Genomic DNA, 21,550 nt, shown 5'->3' with positions numbered 1-21,550 from the left:
AATGGGAGGTTCCTGAGATCATTTGCGGCGTCCGCGGCTTTAACGAAAAACGCGAACCAATCAGAGCGCGACCTAGACGCGTGTTGGCACAGTCGGCAAATTCACAGTTAGCGCGACTGTCACAGACTGTGCCAACACGCGTCAAAGGAAAATATGTTGCTTCAAATGATCTCAGGAACCCCCATTTCCGGATGTTGAAGGAACTTTGAGACCCCCTATATAAAACATGGGATTATAAAACAAGATAATAATAAATTACGATTTATTTCAATTTTTTAAAATCTTATATAATAATTGCATTTAATTTAAATTCGTATTACAATTTATTTTCTGCTTGATAACCAGCAAAACATGTAAGTTTTACACTTGAACAACGTGTAAAATTGGTAATAACAAAATGAATAAATCATAAAAGTAGATAAGTTTCAGGTTCGAATAATACATATCTATATAAAGAAACATTTTTACAATATGCTCTAGGTGGCTCAATACATTCTTAAACATTAATCAAATATAATATGTACAATTAGTTTGTCCTCCTCTTTCTTTATACAACAGTGATGAAATTTGATAGACACATTTATGTCGACTAAATATGCACTTATCACATTTCACAAATAATATATCAAAATACATACGGTTTTATGTCGCAAAATAAATGCTAGTCTTTCTACTCGTATTAAGGTATTATGCATCACTGTTGATCATTTGAAAGATTTTATAAATCGAGTATCGGTTCCTACAGTATCAAATTTAGCATAATATATAATGGTTTGTAACAAAATAAAGCAGTTAAGCTTTGCTATTATGATGTGATTTGTCCAGTGATTCTCCTGAAGAATGTAAGGAACCTGTAAACAATAATATGTTATTAAGGTCTTTCAAAATACTTTATTATTTGCAGGTTTTTTAATATCAGCGAAAAATGTATTTTATGAATCTTGACAGTACGTAAAAATTTAAAAATGAAAAATACGCATTGTTTAAAAATATCGAAATCGACTTTAATAAAAATGTTATAACAACGATGAATTATGTAAGTAAATAAACATTATCTTTTCCGTTTATTTGTGCATGAAAATAATTAAACCAACAAATTACTGGTATTATAAGAAAAAACAATAAAAAGACTTTCATAATTAGAGAATTCACTGGTATAGTACTTTTTTTTCATTAACACAAATACAGTAAAGATTATGTTGATAAATATGTTTAGATGAGACTCGATTACGATATTTTGTATGTATTATACCTATCGCATATTAAAATAAGTTACACAAAATCACTTTGCTAAATTGTTCGGTCTAATGTACCATATTCATTTGCAACTATTCCCTTCCAAGGTACTCCAAAATTGTCTCACTTTAGAGAATCGCTTGCGTCCTTGCATGCACAACAAAAAGGGGGAAGAAAATAATTGAAGAGAAAAAAGAATGAAAAAATTATTTCAAGTGGCGATGAAATCAACCGTTAATGGATGCGCCAGTTGCTCGTTGTCGCTTGGTCATGTTGTACACAAACCTTTGTGATTTCGCACACGTTCTCGTTGTGACAGATGGTAACCGGAATTGCGTAGTGGCGTCAGTGGTTCATCCCCCCACGAATGCGCCGTTCCAAGGGGTGCTGGCATAATCGAACCAAGGGGAGGCGGAGGAGGACCAGGCATATGATCATTGCCGAACGGAGGCGGTGGTATTCTGAGATTAGGAAAGGATGGAAGTAAATGTGGGGACATTGGTGGCGGAGAACCTGTGTTGTCGTACCTGCTGGAATTAGGAGGATGTAGAGGCATAGGTGGAGGTGAAGATAATCGACCACCCAATGGTGGTGGTCGTTGACTAATTTCATACGGCGGTACGTTCGACGCATTTGGCAACGGAGGTGGTAAATACGGAGGAAACAGTGAGTGTAAGTAGGAAGGTGGCGGTGGGGGAGGAACATTTGAGGAACCAGAAAACATTATAGGAGAGCTTGATGACTCTGCTCCTATGAATAACGGAGGTGACGTTGCCGTCTCTCCGTTTGCTTCCATGCCTGTTTGAAAATCAGTTTAAGAAAGTATAATTTTTGTTTAAACATCACGTTATGTTAGACTGCTTTGTCTTGTTTGGGGGGTTGCATTAACAGTAGATCGACCCGAATATCTTTAGTCATCCTCGTTCTAAATGTTATTAGTAGAAGTATGCAAGAACCTGAAAAAGGGTAGAATAACGAAGAAAGTTCTTCGGGTTCTCGAAAATTTTGGAATTCCCGAGAATATTCGAGAACCCGTCCCGTACCACATTTTCGGATTCTCGCACAGCTCAAGTTATTAGTATATGTAGATTGACAAGTATCTACTTCTATAAATTCTACTAATACTTTATTTCAAGTAATTACAAAGAATAACGCTAATGAAACTGACGAAAGAATAATATGTACTACTTTAAAAGACTATTATATCATATAGTAGTGGTTGCTACTCAATGGAACTGTAGTATTAGAATACGGTATAACGAACAAAGGATATAATCTTCTTATAGTGTAAAGACTTACGATGTAATTTTGCCTCGGGATCTACATCATTAATATTCTTTTCTATGAGTGTAAGCCGGTTACGTAATTGGCCTGCTTCAACTTTGGACTCCTCTAGACGACGTTCGACTTGGCGTGCTTTTATCTTTAAATGTAAACGATTAGAAGATTAAATAAATATCATATTACATTCCAATGTAAGATAATGTACTGAATCTGTACCCATTGTTCGCGTGCTTTTGTTTCAATCATAGAAATTTGATTCTCATATTCTCTTTCTTGGTCTAATATTTCCCGTTTCAACATTTCGATTTGTTGCCTAAAATACAGTCGTAAATAACGAAATCATTGTTTTGTGATTGTTTATTATGATTCATTTATTGATACTTACTTATAGTTTTGTATTTCAGATTGCATTGTTTGTATTCGTTCTACAGTGGATACAACTTCACCCTGTTGTTGTAACCAAACAGATTCTTCCCTATAACGATAATATTGTATATTAACTAACAATAATACAATATGTATATAGCAGATTTTATATAATGCAACAATGAAAACGATTTTGTCGTACTTTTGTCTTTGGGCCTCTTTCTCTTTAAAGAAATTTGATAACACTTCGAGACGAGTCTCTGCATCTTTTTTCTCCTTCTCCGCTGCTTTACATTGTTCACTTAAGGTAGACACTTCTTCCTTGATAACTTCCATATGTTCTGAAATGTGAAAAGGGTAAAATTGAATATATTTCTCGCATCACGTGAAGTATGTATGAGAGAAAAAGGTACCTTCTAATAAATTGTGAGCACCCTCAACTTCAGTCAATCGTATTTTTAATTCGTTCCGTTCTTCAAGTAAAGCTTTCGCTTCTGCTTTAATGTGAGTCACGTTATACAATTTATCCAGATCCAAATTAGAATTTGATTGATTTATAACATCCATAAGATCTTGAGTTACTATTTCTTTGCGTTCCAATTGTTTTTGTAAGGCTACTTTTTCGTTAGAAATCTGTTAATAAATGGATATAAAGAACGGAGATTAATAATTTTTATATGTTACCGATGAGACTATATTATTGTAAACTTACGTCCTTGATTTGTATCTCTAATTCCTGAACCTTATCAGTCAACGTCTGCTGTATACTATTCTTACTTTCCACTTCAAGTTTTAAGTTTTCTGTTACTCGAGTAAGCTCGACTTCAAGGTCTTCACATTTATTTTTAAAGGATGCTAATTCTGACGACAAAGACTCATTCTGCAAAATACAGTTGATGTTACATTACATCTGTGTAAACTTAAAATTATAATATTCAATATTCATCTTATGAAATTTCTATAACCACAAACCTCAAGCTTGTCGAACTCAAGCTGCGAATAAATTTACATTTCATAAAATAAATTTGAACGTACCTTGTGTCAAGTCAGAGACATTTTCATGTAATTTATAAATTAACACGTACCTCTTGAGTTTTTAAGTTAAGAGCACTTGTTAAAGATTCATTAGCAGCTTGTTGAGCATTTAATCGTGTTTGGAGATCCTCCACTGATTGAGCTAATGGATTATCCTCACTGTCCGAAGAAAGAACTTCGCGTAGCATTCGCTCTAATTCTAAGCCCGCTTCAGTAGCGCTTTCTAAATCTCTCTCCAATATAGCAACTTGATCTTCCAGATCTGCCTTTGAATTCTACAGAAAGACACAAAAGTATTCTGAATTATCTGCTTCCTGAGTTATAGATATTCGGATAAACGTAAATGTTTTACCTGAGAAGCTTCTAAGTCGGCTTTCAATGAAAGAACCATTTCATTGGAACCAAATGATTCATCTTCGATACAAGTCAACTAAAATGTATATTTTTGGACTAGTAAAAATTCTCCAATATATAATTGCTATAACTTATACAAGCAGGATATATTTTATTACCTTATCCTTGGTTATTTTTAAATTTTCTTTTAACATTGAACTTTCTTTAGTAGAGACAAGCAAATCCTTCTCAAGTTTATTGATTTTAGCTATTAGTTGTCCATCTCTCCTCATATTCTATAAAAATAAGTAATTTATTACACATGCCATTTATGCTAATTCAATTACATTCTAAATCATTTTTATATAATGCGCACGTAGTACCTCGATATAATAGTATCCTAAAGAAAATGTAAGTGTTGCAGTAGCAGTAATAATTAAATACATGAACGTCATCCAATAATTGCTTACTATATTTAGGCTTTCTATTATATTTTCGGAAGTTTCATCCTGAAATAATTAATGAAATAAAACATCAAGGTATATACATGAAATATTAGAAGTAATAAAAACTGCTTACATTATTAATTAAATTATTTTCAGAATCAACTTCGGTGGAACATTCAACATTGTCAGCCGCACAGGCCTCGGGAGAAGAAACTGATAAAAATTTCATAAGGATTAGTGATAACTTTTTTAAAGTACAGTGTGCAGCACTTGGAACTAAATTTTAACAGCTCGTATGATATACCTTGTATTTTATACCCACTATTTTCCGATGTTATTTCTTCTGCAGATATTGTATCATCTTTGTGTTCAAGCAAAGCTTCGTTTTTGGAATGTTTGGTTTCTTCAATTTTCACACTTTCTATTTAATGTAAATGTACATTTAATTAGTATCGTACTATAAATTTGTTAAAAATCTGTGCTAAGTATTAAATATTTACCTATTTCATTGGACTCTTCTGTATGCGCATTCAATAAATTTCTGTTACGAAATTCATTAATGCTCGCCACATTTTCTGATAAATGAATGTATTCTTTTAACACATGTGGTGATTCAGCAGAATCAGAATTGTCATTTATATTTATAACTTGCTCGAGTATATGAGTTTTTACAGAGGTTTCCGAATCAATTGCATTTGTGGTTTCACTGGTATCATTTTGATTTTCATATTTTACATCTGCTTGAATCTCTTTCTGCAATTCTTTACTATCCTCTTCTTCACCAGTGACAATTGTTGTATCTTCCTCGTTGACTTGTGTATCTTGAGAATTAATATTTATTGCAACATTTTCGGAATGATTTTTTGGATCTGGCTGATGAGCAGTGTCAAAATTGATGTTAGAACTTTGTTCTCCTATATTTTTATCAATGTTGAGAGAGGCTAATCCCATTGAACTGCTTACATCTTTTTCGTTTGCTAAAGGTGCATCATGTTCAATATCAAGGATGGTTAAATTACTTTCAGAAACATTACTGTTTTCCACTAATTTAGCTTGTCTAGTTTCAAACTGAGCATTCTCAGCAGAATTGACATACTCTATATTAGTCGATTCAGTAATGTTTAAAGCAATTTCTGGGCCTGTTTCAGAACTATTTGCTGAAACTGTCGGAACTGAGTCTGTATGACTAGCTTCATTTGATACAGTGACTGTGGTACTTGCAACAGTGGTATTCAAGATATTCTCAGTTTGCTCGTCTGTATTATCATTTGATGTGGATGCATGTAGATCATTATCAACAGAATGTTCTTTCTGTAACATTAAATCTTGTACCTCAGAAACAGTTTCTTCTTTCGATACCTTTACATCTTGTGTCTCAGAAATAGTTTCTTCTTTCGATGTCTTTGCGTCTTGCACCTCAGAAACAGCTTGCTCTTTTGACAATTGAACATCTTGGTTCTCAGTAACAATTTGTTCTTTTGCTGCCTCTACATCCTGCACATCAGAACCAGATTGTTCTTTTGTCAATTGAACATCTTGGGTTTCCGGAGGAACTTGTTCTTTTGCTGCCTCTACATCCTGCACATCAGAAACAGGTTGTTCTTTTGTCAATTGAACATTTTGGGTCTCCGGAGGAACTTGTTCTTCTGATATCTTTACATCTTGTACCTCAGAAACAGATTGTTCTTTTGGCAATTGAACATTTTGGGTCTCAGGAGCAACGTGTTCTTTTGCCATCTTTACATTTTGTTCCTTTGGTACCTTTACATCTGGTTCTTTTCCTACCTTCACATCTTGCTCCTTTGTTACCTTTACATCTTGCTCCTTTGCTATCTTTACATCTTGTTCCTTTGCTACTTTTACATCTTCCTCCTTTGTTACCTTTACATCTTGTTCCTTTGCTACTTTTACATCTTCCTCCTTTGTTGCCTTTACATCTTGTTCCTTTGCTACTTTTACATCTTCCTCCTTTGTTACCTTTACATCTTGTTCCTTTGCTACTTTTACATCTTCCTCCTTTGTTACCTTTACATCTTCCTCCTTTGTTACCTTTACATCTTCCTCCTTAGATACCTTTACACCTTGTACCTCAGAAACAGGTTGTTCTTTTGACAATTGAACATCTTGGGTCTCAGGAGAAACTTGTTCCTTTGCTACCTTTACACCTTGTTCCTTTGCTACCTTTACACCTTGATCCTTTGCTACCTTTGCATCTGGCTCCTCTGTTACTTTTACATCTTGTTCTTTTGCTACCTTATCTTGTACCTCAGAAACAGATTGCTCTTTTGACAATTTTACATCTTGTGACTCAGTAATAGCTTTTTCTTTCGGTATCTTAACATCTTCTACCTCAGAAACCGATTGTTCCTTTGACAACTGTATATCTTGTACCTCAGAAACCTCAGACTCCTCGGGAGTAGTTTCCTTTTCTACAGTCTTGACTTCCTCACCTCCAGAGTTAAAAAAATCTATTAAATTAGGAATTTTTATTCCAATTACATCTGCTAATGTTTTCTCAGGATTTTTCACAACATCATTAGCGTTATCCTTCTGAGAAATGTTTTGTTCACCATCTTCTTCTTTGCCGTTTAAAATCTTTTGTGGTAACTCGTCAGTTTTTGCAAAAATATTTGTTTCGCCATTTTCTTTATTGGAATCTACTTTTAAATTAACAACCGTATCTTCTTCGTTTGGCACCGCTGCTGTTTGTGGAACTTCTGTTGCAGAAATTTGTGTAGAAGTTTTAGTAGGATTTAAATATAATGTTGTACCATCTATAACTTCATGTGTAGGTGTTACATTGTTTGGCAGTTCTTTTGGAGATTTTACATCTATAGGTGTTGTTGGAACACTCGAAGTTTCAACATTCTCTGTGATAGACTTTAATTTATCGGTAACCTTCTTAGGTTCGAATTTCTTATTAGATTTGTTAGTATTGTTAAGTGGCGATTTGACAGGTACTACATGCTGCAAATTCTTTTTATAGACTTTTTGTTCTTTCAAAAAAGCTTTAGGTGCATAACCACGTTTACCATTAATCTATAATTAAAAAGAATTTATGATATCACTTTTGTATTTATATGTAAATTTTCATTGTATATACTTGTATTTTACTTCTATATATAAGAATTAAATATACATATATATGTATGTAAGAAATACCGTCTGTAATATTAAGATAAAAATGAATAAATAGTTAAATATACCTCTACTCCCCACAAATCTTGTCTAAGTCCTGCACCTTTACTATAAACTGTGACTAACACATTTGTATCAAATGACAGGACCTCATCATGTCCTGCAATATATTTGATTGTTGTTCTAGCCGAAGAAATGGGTACTACATAAAACATATGATTAAATAACTTAAGTGGATTTATAAAAGGAATGCGGTGTAAATTAAATACATATTGAAGTTAAAATATGGCTTCAATTACCTGAACAGTCAGGGTCATAACATAATTGTTTGTCTGATAATGTAGACCAACACTGTGGTATTGCACTAAGTATTATTGCAAAAAGTAGAAATACTACATTAATAATTCGATTTATTTTCATCATATTTTCACTATTGCAAAGTTCCACATCACTACTAACATATCATGACACAACCTCGGACGCACATTTCAGCCGTGAAGTAATTAATAAGAAGAGAGTAAATTGGATCAGAAAGTACTATAACAAAGGTGAAACCACAGACGAGATATAAGAATAGACATAACACCTATATAACAGCACCTAACACCAAATGGGCTTTTATGTCCGGGTCTGACTGTCTTACCGACATGATTGGATATGATCTTTACTTATACAGCTTATACAGGGTGAACCCTGGTGAACCCTTATGTCCATTGTCCATGGGTGAACCCGGTGAACCACGAATCGTGACCAGTAGAGACTAGAGACTACTGGAGACTACTCATCTGTTATTTAGAAAATTGAGAAGCGGGTTGCCTTCCGAAGGGAAACTGAAAATTTAGCGCCGTGACAGTGTGTATTTTTCAGAGAGAGAGCGGGAGAGAGAGAGAGAGAGAGAGAGAGAGAGAGAGAGAACAGGAGAGAGAGAGAGCGAGAGGGTGTGAGCGGCGGGGTTGGCGAGCGAAGCGAGCAGGGGGCGGAGCCCCCTAGTATACCTGATAAACACATTTTCGATCAGACTGCTAATAACAGAGTAATCTCTACTGGTCACGATTTGTAGTTCACCCTGTAGACCCGGCATAGGTATATACATATAGGCAGGTATAGGATATGCATATATAGAATGCAGTGTTCCAAGATAACGAAGTATCTGGTGTCCACAAGTTACGTCACAAGATAATTAAAAATAGCGATATTAAAGCGAGTTATACAAGTTTATTTATTGTTTCGTAAACATTTGGAAAAATGGTGCATAAAGAATTGTAAGGAACAACAAAACCGTGATGTAAATATCTTTTCACAAATATATACATGTATATGTATACTACGTTCTTTTTTTTTAAATAATGTAAGTTGTAAGGAAATAAATACAGATTTCATATTATCAACATCTACATTAAAATTTAACTTTATCGTAATGTAAAAATGTACAAGTAATAAAATAAAATATATATTATAGTTACACATTTTTCATAAATATTTATACAGAAAGATATATGGCGACGATTCCCCTTTCCCTTTTAGGCATACTTTAGCTTCGTGGTACCGCGACTTCTCAACAAACTATAGTATTTTGCCCACATCCGTCATCTGGTAGATGAAGTAATCTTGGAACACGGCATGTTATCTGGAGCCGGGTCTATAAGGATATATGGTCCAATATGGTCTATACTGGTCTATACATATACAAACAAGTAATGTATTTTTCTGTCACACATTCGTTGGACCACCGATACCGACGAAATACTACTGCACTGCAAAACCCTGTGCTATTCAGCATTCAGCGGCGCCAAAAGTGGACCCAGGTGGGCGCATAGGATAACGTGGAACTGCGTGGAACTAACAGGATCTATAAGTATACTTATATATATATACGGTCCAATACGGTGTAAGGATTGGTCCAGATTGGTCTAAGGTGGTTTAAGGATTCCTATATATACTTCGACTGTGGCACGGTAGTCGGCATTAAAATATTTGCATGGGAAACAAAAATGAAGTGGCGCGTCTAGATAAGCTATTGACCTCGTGGTTGCAGTTAGCTTGCTTACCCGCCGCGAATTAGTGACACGAGCGTGACGAACGCGGAGTGAGTGCCTACTGAAAATAAACAGAAAGTAGTGGAGTGGTGACAAGAGCGCGGGTCGAACGATGGCTTCGCCGAACAAAAAGTCCAAGGAATTGGAGGACCCAAGTTCGGGCGAGGGTGTTGAGTCGCGGGATTACGACATTGAAATACAGAAAACACTCGAAGAGATTGACGGGTGTCAGAATCAAATCGATGGCCTCAATGAGAAAGCCAGCGACGAAATCCTCGAAGTTGAGAAGAAGTATAATAAGTTGCGTAAGCCCTATTTTCAGAAACGGAATGACATTATTAAAAGGATACCCAATTTTTGGGTGACTGCTGTATCCTTTCGTACAATGACGTTACATTCTCATTAATAATAATTACTAATGTATCTTTGACGTTTCTCAGCAATGCCGGCGTCCACCGGCGCTAGTCGCCATCTTGCCTACTTGTATACGTACGAAAGTATGTATAACTACATGCGGTCACGCGGAATATGATACACATTTATTTTTATAGAAACCACTTTTCCAGATTATTCATACATTAATGCCATTTAGTAATCTATTACCAGCTTCATGTTTTTCGTCGATTCTATTATTTGTTTATTCGGAATCGCAATGTTTTCAATTTATCTTGATGCAACAACATTAATGTATTTTTCTTCAACGATATTATTTTTTTCTGTTTACAACTATAAATCGTTGTTGCACTTATAATCTCGCAATTTTTTAACCTGTAATTTAAATGCATTCTGACACGCAATTCATTTAAAATGTAGTTTTGATGTATGAAACAGACTCATTTTAGTAATTCATCTGTTACTTGTTTAACGTAAATATTTCCTTAATGATTGTACAATATGTGCTCTTCTCGTACATCTTTCTTTTAAATTACATTTACTCTGTTCCTACATTGATATTCAAATTTCTATTTTATATTTCTAATCTTCTTGATCTTATTACAATTTCATATATTGAAAATTGTATTGACCATTTACATACTTATTGTATCTTCTGTATTAATATAGACAAGTGTGATGTGTACATTTCCTTATTACATACATAGTTTGTAAACAACAAAGAAATAGCAGAAATATTGGAAGAAGACGAAGAAGATGCACTTCGGTTTTTGAACAAACTAGAAGTGGAAGAGTTCGAAGATATTAAGTCTGGTTATAGAATCAATTTCCACTTCGATGAAAATCCATATTTCGAAAACGAAGTACTTACCAAGGAGTTTCATCTAGGTTCTTCTGGTGAGAAAATTTCTAAATCTAAATATTATGATTTTGTTTCTACCGTAATACAACTGCGAATGATTTATTACTTTAATTTCAACAGTTTGAAATACTTTTTGTATGCGCTAATGAATAAGATTGCATTCGATGCACAATGTATAATTGTTTCTATTAGAAGGAACAAGTGCGTCGACGCTTGCTTGTATGCATTGGCATTTTATTTTATTGGATTACATACCAATGACTTTTGGAAACAATTTCCAAATGAAGATTGAAATTGCATTGAACAATCATAGTTTTGATGTATCTCCTGCTTTTTTTGCAGGAGATCCAGCTTCCCAAAGTACACCCATACGTTGGAAAGAAGGCGCAGATTTAACGAAACGAGCAAAAACCAAAGCCCCATTAAAAGGCCGTAAAAGGCCATTGAAACACAGGTCATTCTTTGACTGGTTTACGGATCATGGTGATCCCAGTTCAGATGAAATAGCAGAATTAATTAAAGATGATATGTGGCCTAATCCTTTGCAGGTAAATTTGTTTGTTAATGTATATACGACCAAAAATTACTAAACTTTAGTAACATTTTTTTATAATGCGTTTATATCATACAGGGTGTCCCAAAAATGTTGGACTTACTTGAATGGGGTGATTCGTGAGATCATTTGTTAAGGAGTTATTTATTAACGAAAAACATGGTCCAATCAGAGCGCTTCAACAGCGGATGGATTCAGCGAGATCTGTTGGCAATTCTGAATCCGTCTGCTGTATCCGCGCTTTAATTGGTCCGCATTTTTCGTTAGTAACTTCCTAAAAAAGTCGCGGAGAAAATTTTCGAAAAGGAAGAAGTTACTTCACATGATCTCAGGAATCACCCTTTTCAAGAAAATGCAACATTTTTGGGATACCATGTATAGATATTCTTATACGATGTACGAAGCGTCCGTGGAAGGAAGACTTACAAAAAGAAATGCAGGTTGAGTGGTTGTTAGGCACACGAAATATTTGGTTATTGGGTGAAGTGGTAATATCAACGAATCAGATTATGCAATAGACAGGACCCTTGCCTCTTCATTCCACAGATACATAGTACATAATTAGACTGCGGATCTTGATGTGTTTATAGCAAAATTGAGTAGATGAAATTCAAAATTGTTCTCCTCTATTCAAATGATTGAGGGAAGAAATAACATTCAATTTAGTTTCTATTTCTTGCAATCGATGCAGACAATTTTTATTTTGCACAAAGATCCGCAGTCAATACATATAGTCAATATACATGTGAAACTTTTAATAATATTATTTTAGATTTTCAATCAGCAAAACATACTTTTTAATTTCTTTACTGAAACAATTCTGCTGCCGTTCAGTCTAGTATCATTGACTAAAATTGAAATATAGGTAATGAATGCTTTGTCTATTTGTTGCCAGTATTACTTAGCACCAGATATGGATGTGGAAAATGGTATCGAAGGAGACGGTGAAGATTGTGACACGGAAGAGGAAGAGGAGGATGAAGATGGTGGGGCGGATGATGGTGATGAAGCGGGCGAAGGCGAGGAAGGAGATGATAGTATAGTTGTCGTCGAAGATGATGTCGATGAAGATGAAGAAGAAGAAGAGGCTGTGAACGACGAAGATGAGGGGGTAAACGAAGAGGATGAATTATTAGTGGACGATGAAGTAGACCGTGAAGGTAAACATATTGTTTTTCTTTTTATTGATTCGTTTATTTCGTCACATTATTCTACACTGCTTATAAGCACATTCGCATGTATTTTTATCTGAATCTTCTGTTTTACAGATGGCGACGGGGAAGAACCATAATAGAATTGAAAGTTGATTTTTCATAAGATTGGTTACAGTCGTAGAGATTGAAAAGGATCATTGAACATTCACATCAGATTGGTTGGACATAGAAGAAGTTTGCAGGACTGAAACTATTGAGCCATATGAATAAAACCTCGGGACATTTTTCGGAAAATACAGTAGGGAACTGAGTTTATAGCAGACCTAACATTTTTTCGCGCGAGAAATTATCACTTGTACGAAAATACAATATTTATTCGATTGCGTTACAAGTTGTTAGGGTAACGACGGGGTCTGAATTCAATTAGATAGGTTTCACTTTGCACTTTGTTCTGTAACAGTGTCGGAATGCAGTACGAACTCCTTAGTTGTATTCATATGGCCTAGTCATTTTCTATCGTAGCAGGCATACGATGAAAAACACCTGTTCAGTTTTATCGTGTTATGATTGTATTATGAGAAAAAGTGAATTATAAATTATAGCATAATAGCGAACAGGTGTTTTTGTTCGCGTTGTCTCTTCGTTAATAATTGATTCCATCACATTTCTTCCAGAACGAGGTGTTTCAGGTACTTTTTTGAGGGTGGCAATTTATAATTACATACCAAGATCTGTAACGTTCGATTCGTTGTTACCGTGGTCTATTATTTTTAGACTAGTAAAATTAGGTATTTGTCACAAGTGTTACCTTCTTGCTAGATTACATTTGTGAAGATATCTTTATAATTTACTTAACGGTGCAGGCTCCTAAAGAAAGAAACAACTTTATTGATTCTCAGTAATTTAATATACTTTGAAACGTGTCAGAAGACATATCGCGGAGAGACGAAATTTTATTAGAAGGATAGTTTAATTGGATCTTGTGTACAAAGATGTAAAGTACATTAATATGAATCAGGTTTTCATGGGTACTTTATCCTCATCTAGAAATTTACACTGAACAGTGTATAAAAAGTAAGTTTGATAAAATCGTTTCTCATATAACGTATTTGTATTCCTTTATTATATTAATTTTACAAAAAGAAAATATTTGCATATTGTAACATTATATTGTACGTGTTCAACACTATTGATTATGTGTTTGCATTACTATTACATTACTATTGCTTTATTTTGAACATTATACACGAATGTATTAAGATTATACAATATTTTCGAAAAGAAAAGAAACGAATATTATTTATAGCACTTTTTACTTTGTACGCAACGAACAGTTTCGTTTGAACGTCATAATTTAATAACCGGTTGAAACTTGTCACGCTCAAAATGGGATTCAAAATTGTGCATATCACCTCGTTCTCTTTCTTCCAGATTTTACATGATGAAATTTCCACTTTCTCGAGGTGAAAATATATCGCAAACGTTTTTCCATACATAGTTCGACACGCACTTCTAATTCTAAAGGCACCTTGCCAAATTACTGTTGCGATCCAAAGGTGAAGTTAGAATCAGGAGTCCAATATATAATATATTGTAAAACCCCTGTTATATTTCCCGCGGTGTGCCAACAAAGAACACATTGCGATCAATTTTTAGGTGTCGGGGTGCAGGCAAAGGTTCTATCGAATGGTTCTTAATCAGCGTTCCCTCTGGGATCTAGGAAAAATCAAATAATTACGCCGCTCAAAGTAGATAAACACTATTTATACCTGATTTGATCATATTCAAAAACTATCCAACAGAATACACATGTTTTTAAGCGTAACCAGTTTATTAGGTCGTGGATGAAACAGTTTTCGACTTAAGAGGCGATCTTTCGATTAATATGTGAAATTATTATGATATTATAAAAATCTCCTAGAATAAGATTCCTATTTTTCTACTAAATATTTAACGTTAGCAATGTAAGCAATTATTTGATTCCTCCTAGAAAGCGATAAGGTGCACTCTTCTACAACGTATACTGTCATGAAAAATTTCGAAACAACCAACTATTGTCCTGAAATTTCACTAAGTATTCGATACGGTGCGCGATTGTAAGTAATATATTGGCGCGATGAGGTGCAGGGTTCATTCAAGATTCGATGTAAATTTGAATCGTTCGTAGATGCTCTTGAATATCTTACCGTTACTGCAGTCCTACATTCGGTACACAAACACTTGTTACCTTCATTGGAAGAAATAGAAGTCTTTGTAGCATTTAATTTACTTAGGTGTGCCAATTAACGCATTACCTACCGGTGATTATTTCATAATTGTTGAAAGTCTATGGTTCATGGCTGAGGATTTTTTGCAACAACAATTTTAATCATAAGTCACAAACCAACAACTCGCCCTCAATAACAAAATCCAATAATTTCTTTCGGAATTATTCTGTAAAAGAAGATTTTTAAGCTCCCATTTGGTGCAGCACATCTATTGAAAAGCCTATTAATAGGCTATCGGTAGATAAAGTGTTAATAGAGTCGAGAAATTTCTTTCTCAAATGATTTTTATTTACAATATTTGTGTATGTACATTGAGTCGATGTTTTAAATATTTTCTTGTGTTTAATTACCACTTCAAGCTTAAATACAATGCTATACACACGGTATAGAAATTCATCATTTTACGTTAAACGATAATTTTGAAAGAAGTATATATGTTTGATCTATTAATTAGCTGACGATAATCATTTTTATCAATGATGTAACTGTACAGAAAGCATAGGCACAATAGTAAACTGCATTGAGTCGACTAATTTAGGCAGCTCTGTAATATATTCACGAAGTAGCTACGCGTATAGTCTTCACCTTTTTTGTTCTGCGAATCTCAGGGGTTGTGTTTAAACGTAGATCACAGGGTGGTCATTTTTCAAAATGTGGAGTCTGCGACGAAATCCTCGATTTCTTCCGAGTTCTGCATTTCAAATTCGACAGTTTCGAATTCCTACGATGTGTTATGGTTATTCTGTACCTTGTCTGCGGAATTATATATAGTCCTGCGAGTTGGCACATGGTCGCACAAAAAGATACCTGTGTCCAGGATGAATGAGTGAGAGAGTAGGCGGGCAGGGAGAAAAGACACAGAACAACTATGGGTGTACACATACTTTCTTTTTTAATCAACGTATTCGTGTTACGCAATCATACATTAAATGAGCGAAAATAAAGTTCTCAGTTTGAGATAGGAATGAGTTTTTATGTTTGAAATTGCTTAGCGATATAAGATACACGATTATAAAACGTTTTAATATAAAGAGATCGGTCGCGAAACATTTTACCTTGAATTTTATTTTTTCTTTGTACGATCATCCCTCGGTAACAAATTTATCATATCGTTGCATTGACTTTCGCGTGCTCGTTCTCGCATCAACTATATGTATTACTTTTTCTAGCATTTATATATTGTAATGATCGTCGATAAACGTTGCATTCTGGTGGCACCGTTTTTCTCTTCTGATATTCAACCTGATCGTCATCCCTGGTTTTCCCATTTTTTCAATCTTCTTTATACATATAAATTACTTGCAATAGAACAGAAAGTCCACTTCGATTGTATAATAGTTTTCGCAACGCTGCAAAAGATTTTCGAATATTATTGATATGTGACCAAGAAACAAAATTATACGAGAGACAAGTAATTATCGAAAATGTAACGATAATAAGTGGTAAATGTAAGAAGCTAATATATAAGATTTGATTGTTTGTACTACACGTTTGTAAGATGTAAGAAATTTGTTAACAAGTTTTTACTCGGTATCAAATTCTATTCGACGTACAGGGAATCAGGGATGTGAAACTAAACGACGATTATCCGAACGATAATGATTCAGAAAATAAATTTTTAGTGGAACGAATGGAGGGGACTTGTCGTAAAGACCGATGAATTTAGGACACACTACCCTAAACACACCTCACAGTCTTGTCACGTGTTCGTTACAATTGCATTTTCTTCTATTATGTTACAGTGAGATATAGTTAAAAGTATTTTTACACTGACCGCTGCTATTATTTACATACTGCTATACGAACGGAATAATTATGTATATGAAAAATAAAGTTGGTCGAGTATGTAATTTAAACAACCTGTAGAGAGTGGCATGTTTATCATATATTTTCTCTTCGGATCGAAGTAGATCGTTTGTACATTGTATTTAGTTTATTTTTTTACTGCTTGCATACATTTATTGATATTCAAATATTAGTACATATATACGAAAGATACTCAGTGTGTTTTATTAACGCTTACTACAAAATATAGACGAAGATAATATAATATCAACTTTTTAGAACTTTTAACAATTCATTTTCTTGTTTGGATAATCGACGTTTTTATTTCGTGCGAAACTGCAACGATTTCTTTTTTGTTCCGCTTGCTATTTATTTCGATTAACATTTGCCCTTGACAATTTTCGAATCAATTCAATCGAGAGAACGTGTTCTTTAATGTGTGTGACAAATTTCAAAGCTGTAGAGTCTTAACTGAATTTAAGTGTGAACATGTGATTTTTTAAGTTGTAGAAATAATGAGAGATCCTCGTTTTCTAGTTAATATATCGTCAGAAGACATCTACAGTCTATATATTTTACGATACGTACTAATATTTATTGTGCCATTAGTTACACGCTACAATTTTTTAACGTAGACTCTATATACTTCAGCGTTATTCAGATCACCTGTACATATAGAATACTACGCTAATTATCCACTAAATTATGGATTTGAAGGTAAATATTAATAAAGTATTTCTTTTTATACGATGTATCGAAAACTTGATATTATAAGACGTTTTACAAATATCGATCGTTATCGTATACAACTATACATAATAACTTTACGAGTATTGAGAGATATTCCTGTAATGTTTCAATTTGTGTGCAACCGGTTCGAATTGAAGCAAATTTTCTAGTGTGTCTAACGAAAGCGAAATTAAGAGATAAATTAATTCTGAACACTCGAATGTATACAATTAAAGATGGAATAACAACGATCTGACAGCGATTTATCCTCCACCAAATAAGAGCATGATAAAAATTTGTACTTTCACAGATGCGAAAGTACAATGGAGTGCCAGAATCTCTGGGTAAATAAATAAAAAAAACGCTAAATTTGTAAATCTATTCTACAGGATATATGACTCTGGGAAAACTGGGACAGGATACTGCTCTTTTTTAAGTAAAAATAGAACAAAATGATAGAGGAAAAAACCATATGTCATAATACGTTCTAACTTCCTATATGACCTTATTTTTTACGTGGGTGCGCCGCGATGCACCCGCCAGATACAATTGCACTTTATTCTTTAATAACAATTATACACCTGGCAAAATATAAGGTCATAGGAAGTGAGGACGCATGATGACATATGATTTTTTCCTCTTTTTTTATTTTTACTTAAAACGGAGCAGTAAAACTTTTCCCAGTTCCCAGAATCACCCTGTGTACTCTGTACTGGTTTTCTACAAGTAGAAATTTTCTGTAATCGTTTTTACGGTACCCTCGAACTGTGCAGATGGGTCTTTCATGTCTGTTGCAATTTTTAATGATTCATATAGTACTTCCAAACATTCTAAATTAACCCCTTGCCCTACGATTTATTTCACGGTTTCAGTGATTAGAACTCTTTTTGTAGTTCGTAATTTCCTAAAAAAGGAGTAAATTCATATCTATTGTATGCCTACATGTTCTCCAATAACTATACATTAACAAAACCAAACCATCTTTAAGACGTCTAAACGACGATCAGGAGACGTTCATAGGACATAACACACGAAGTCTTAAAGGTCCATAAATGTTAATTAAATTAAAAGAAGGGAAGTGTTAAAATAGATTTCGACAAAAACGAGTTTAAAGTTAAACCAATAAATAGCTTTATTAGAAGAATGCATGTGGAATTGACATAAAAAGTTGAATAAAAATAACAATTGTAATTAAAATCACAATTAAAAATAATAAAAATTACAATTACAATTAAAATCACAATAAAAATTGAAATTGAAGCAAAAACACTAACTCGAACAAATAATACCAATGCTAATACTTACTGCTAGATTATGGCTACACAATATAAAAACCACACTGTTTACGGTCTTAAAGACGTCTTTTTAGGACGTAAGGCTTTCAGACCTAAAATAGACGTAAAATGGACGTTTTTAAGACGTCGAGTGCTATCTGGGAAGGAAATTAATAACATACATATTTATTAGACTCTGTTCAGAATCTTCATCACGAGTCTCACACGATATAATGTAGGATAAGGGGTTAATACTATCAGAATTATTTGAAAAATGGAATCATACCGACGTTGATAAAATATTGTAGTTTGGTCGGCCTGGATGAGAACGACGATTTGGAACATTCCGCGGGTGATTACAGTGAATTATTGTGTCTCTGGCAGCTTGAAGGACTCAGGGTTTATGATAGCTGAAAGGAATCCCTTACCTTCCTCGTGTTATATCATCGTTACGTCTTCTCGGGCTGGACTTGTTGGTCCCCGGCCGGGAATACAAGTAGACCGTACAAGTAGACACATGCTGCTGTCGCCGAGGACGCAAAAAACGACATTTCAGATTCAAACGGAGTCAGTGTGCAGACAGCCGACATGGTGGACGGCGAAATATTTGACTTTTTCACAACACGAGACACTGTGAACTCGGATATTACACGATCGCCACTGTGTTGCGCGTGTCACGGTCATCGCAACCTCGTTAACTCGATGATGACTGCCGGTCTATTCGCTGCTTTTCGTGGCACACGTTTCCTTTCGCTCTTTCCCACCAAACTTACACGAAACTCGTGAATAGAAATATACTTACCGATTTCTTTCAGATCATTCAAGCCCATTTTTAGCCATTTTACGCTTTCTCTTAACCCTTAGCACTCGAGTGGTGATTCAGAGCCACCATTAAAAATTGCTGTACCAGTATTTAAAATATTATTTGCATTGTTAAATGTTATGTTGGGATCTAACCAATTACTAATAAAATGAAAAAAATTATATAGAATGGAATTATTCCAGGTCGGTAGAAATGTTTAATTTTCAAGTTAAAATGGCTCCGAATGTAAAGGGTTAAATTACAATTGTGAGGTAATTATTCCAGTAATCTACCACTTAAAGCTAGTAATCAGTCATCTGGAGCGTTGTTAGTGTTAGTATACTTTTTTCTAAATGTTTATATACTATTCTCTAAGTATTCATTTTGAGTATTGGATTGGATTGGAATCGCGGAATAGGCTGACCCATTATGTTTACTCAAATGTATCGGAGTTTGTTAGATATGGTAGATACCTCTTATATTTTCAAGCAATTTATATTTTCAAGAAGGCACATTTACCCTATATTGATTCTTGCATGCTTCGAAGACAAGTATAGTTTATTAAATGAAATTTATAAGGTGTAATCAATTTTTGGAGTCGTGTTGGCGTCAGTACGGTTCACAGACATCGTCCCTGAAGGACTGAATAATAAATAAGTTTCTAGACGATATATGCCAAGCGATGTACGTGTTGAAATTTGTCAGAATTATTATTAGATGATTGCAGAAGTTCGTACCCAATGTGAAAATGATATGCGAGCGGTTATATTTAAAAATTCAGTTTTATTAAACAATTATTATAGTCACCACTATGTTCTACAATTGTCTCCGAACATTTTACAACCTGATTTCCTTTTTCGTTGAAGTTACATGTTTATTTTCAAAAAAGGTCACGAGGTAAATTGAGTACGAACTGTTGCAATCCTCCAATATTTGCGAAACACAAAGCGAAACACATATTCGAACATTATTGATTAAACGGATTTATATATCCTAGAAGAGCGTTTGGATATCTTCGAGTTCAAGTTTTATAGAGGGGATTCCAGGATTGAATGAAGTCGATGATTCGAACACAATGCCGATTCTTGATCGGCGTCACAAAGAAGAAGAATCCTGACAATTCATAGAGCAGACGACGGAGGGAACACAACACAAGATTTACCCCCTACGGGCGTCACGGAAATTTGCGAGATCAACAAGGCGTCTACTGTCCACGGGACACTGACAAAAAAAGGATCTTTGTGCCTCGTGACAGCGAGCCGGGAGCATATGCCGCCAGTAGAAGTCGCCACTGCTATGGCGAAGACGCTGTCAAAACTCCTGGAGGGGACCGCCTTTTGAGAAAGAAACACGGTAGCTAGTAGCGATGGCTCTAACACCCTCGCATATTACAAATCTACAGAATCCCACAAAAGATTTCTAGTAAAATTATATCCTCCAATAAATTTTCTTTGTTCCACTGACAAGTCATGTTTTTATCAAACAGCTAGTGAAGACAACAAGCGAAGAAAACAAGTTACATATTTAAAAATAAATATCTGATTAAAAATAATTTGCTAACTAATTATACATTTGATTGAACACAATGATCAGCCTCATATACGAGACCTCTGATCATATTCCTCACTTCCAGTGTGTATGTAGCCTCATGTCCCCATATTATAAAACATGTAGAAAATAGCCAACTGAAATGACCAACTACTGGAACAATTATCCCAGTAGATATGCATAGATATGCATTAACTTCTTTTATCTAGTTCAATGTAAATTTAAAAGATTGTTATTATTATTATTCAAATAATAGTATCCAGTTAGGAGCAAAACTGATTACACTGATGGACCAAACGACTTCAATTT

General features: G+C 34.4%; 2 protein-coding genes across 6 annotated transcripts; one reads left to right on the top strand and one right to left on the bottom strand.

Moving 5' to 3' along the window:
• Positions 1–245: 245 nt before the first annotated feature.
• Positions 246–8,646, bottom strand: Tango1 (transport and golgi organization 1). Of its 4 annotated transcripts, XM_076420832.1 has the most exons (18): positions 8,482–8,645; positions 8,138–8,375; positions 7,907–8,040; positions 5,201–7,739; positions 5,005–5,121; positions 4,834–4,913; positions 4,638–4,763; positions 4,434–4,550; positions 4,274–4,351; positions 3,972–4,196; positions 3,599–3,766; positions 3,300–3,519; positions 3,089–3,227; positions 2,906–2,995; positions 2,737–2,833; positions 2,536–2,659; positions 1,522–2,034; positions 246–851 (listed from the first exon to the last, which is right to left on the bottom strand). In XM_076420832.1, the coding sequence occupies exons 2-18, from the start codon at positions 8,259–8,261 to the stop codon at positions 793–795; spliced, it is 4,950 nt and encodes a 1,649-aa protein (XP_076276947.1). In that variant the 5' UTR covers positions 8,262–8,375; positions 8,482–8,645; the 3' UTR covers positions 246–792. The 4 variants fall into 4 exon arrangements, with proteins under 4 accessions (XP_076276947.1, XP_076276949.1, XP_076276946.1 ...); XM_076420834.1 differs by having other exon boundaries at positions 7,907–8,065; positions 8,138–8,646; XM_076420831.1 differs by having other exon boundaries at positions 8,138–8,646.
• A 1,222-nt stretch (positions 8,647–9,868) lies between these two features.
• Positions 9,869–17,868, top strand: Set (NAP domain-containing protein SET). 2 transcript variants are annotated; one of them, XM_076447538.1, is made up of 5 exons: positions 9,869–10,244; positions 10,975–11,164; positions 11,472–11,677; positions 12,578–12,842; positions 12,951–17,868. In XM_076447538.1, the coding sequence occupies exons 1-5, from the start codon at positions 9,987–9,989 to the stop codon at positions 12,971–12,973; spliced, it is 942 nt and encodes a 313-aa protein (XP_076303653.1). In that variant the 5' UTR covers positions 9,869–9,986; the 3' UTR covers positions 12,974–17,868. The 2 variants fall into 2 exon arrangements, with proteins under 2 accessions (XP_076303653.1, XP_076303654.1); XM_076447539.1 differs by having other exon boundaries at positions 9,871–10,244; positions 11,481–11,677.
• The last annotated feature ends 3,682 nt before the right edge of the window (positions 17,869–21,550 follow it).

Source organism: Lasioglossum baleicum, chromosome 3 (assembly GCF_051020765.1).
Source record: "Lasioglossum baleicum chromosome 3, iyLasBale1, whole genome shotgun sequence".
Classification (NCBI taxonomy): Eukaryota; Metazoa; Arthropoda; class Insecta; order Hymenoptera; family Halictidae; genus Lasioglossum; species Lasioglossum baleicum.
The sequence above is the reverse complement of the archived record's forward strand: the minus strand, read 5'-3'. Positions and strand labels throughout refer to the sequence as shown.

What these genes read in the sequence shown, in the direction of transcription:
- Tango1 (XM_076420831.1), bottom strand. Translation starts at nt 8,261, where the DNA reads ATGATGAAAATAAATCGAATTATTAATGTAGTATTTCTACTTTTTGCA. An exon ending in TAAAAATAACCAAGGATAAG is followed by an intron (nt 4,352 to 4,433) that starts GTAATAAAATAT and finishes TATACATTTTAG; the next exon opens with TTGACTTGTATCGAAGATGA. An exon ending in ACGTGTGCGAAATCACAAAG is followed by an intron (nt 852 to 1,521) that starts GTTTGTGTACAA and finishes TATTGTTTACAG; the next exon opens with GTTCCTTACATTCTTCAGGA.
- Set (XM_076447538.1), top strand. Translation starts at nt 9,987, where the DNA reads ATGGCTTCGCCGAACAAAAAGTCCAAGGAATTGGAGGACCCAAGTTCG. An exon ending in GTTTCATCTAGGTTCTTCTG is followed by an intron (nt 11,165 to 11,471) that starts GTGAGAAAATTT and finishes CTTTTTTTGCAG; the next exon opens with GAGATCCAGCTTCCCAAAGT. An exon ending in TGTGGCCTAATCCTTTGCAG is followed by an intron (nt 11,678 to 12,577) that starts GTAAATTTGTTT and finishes ATTTGTTGCCAG; the next exon opens with TATTACTTAGCACCAGATAT.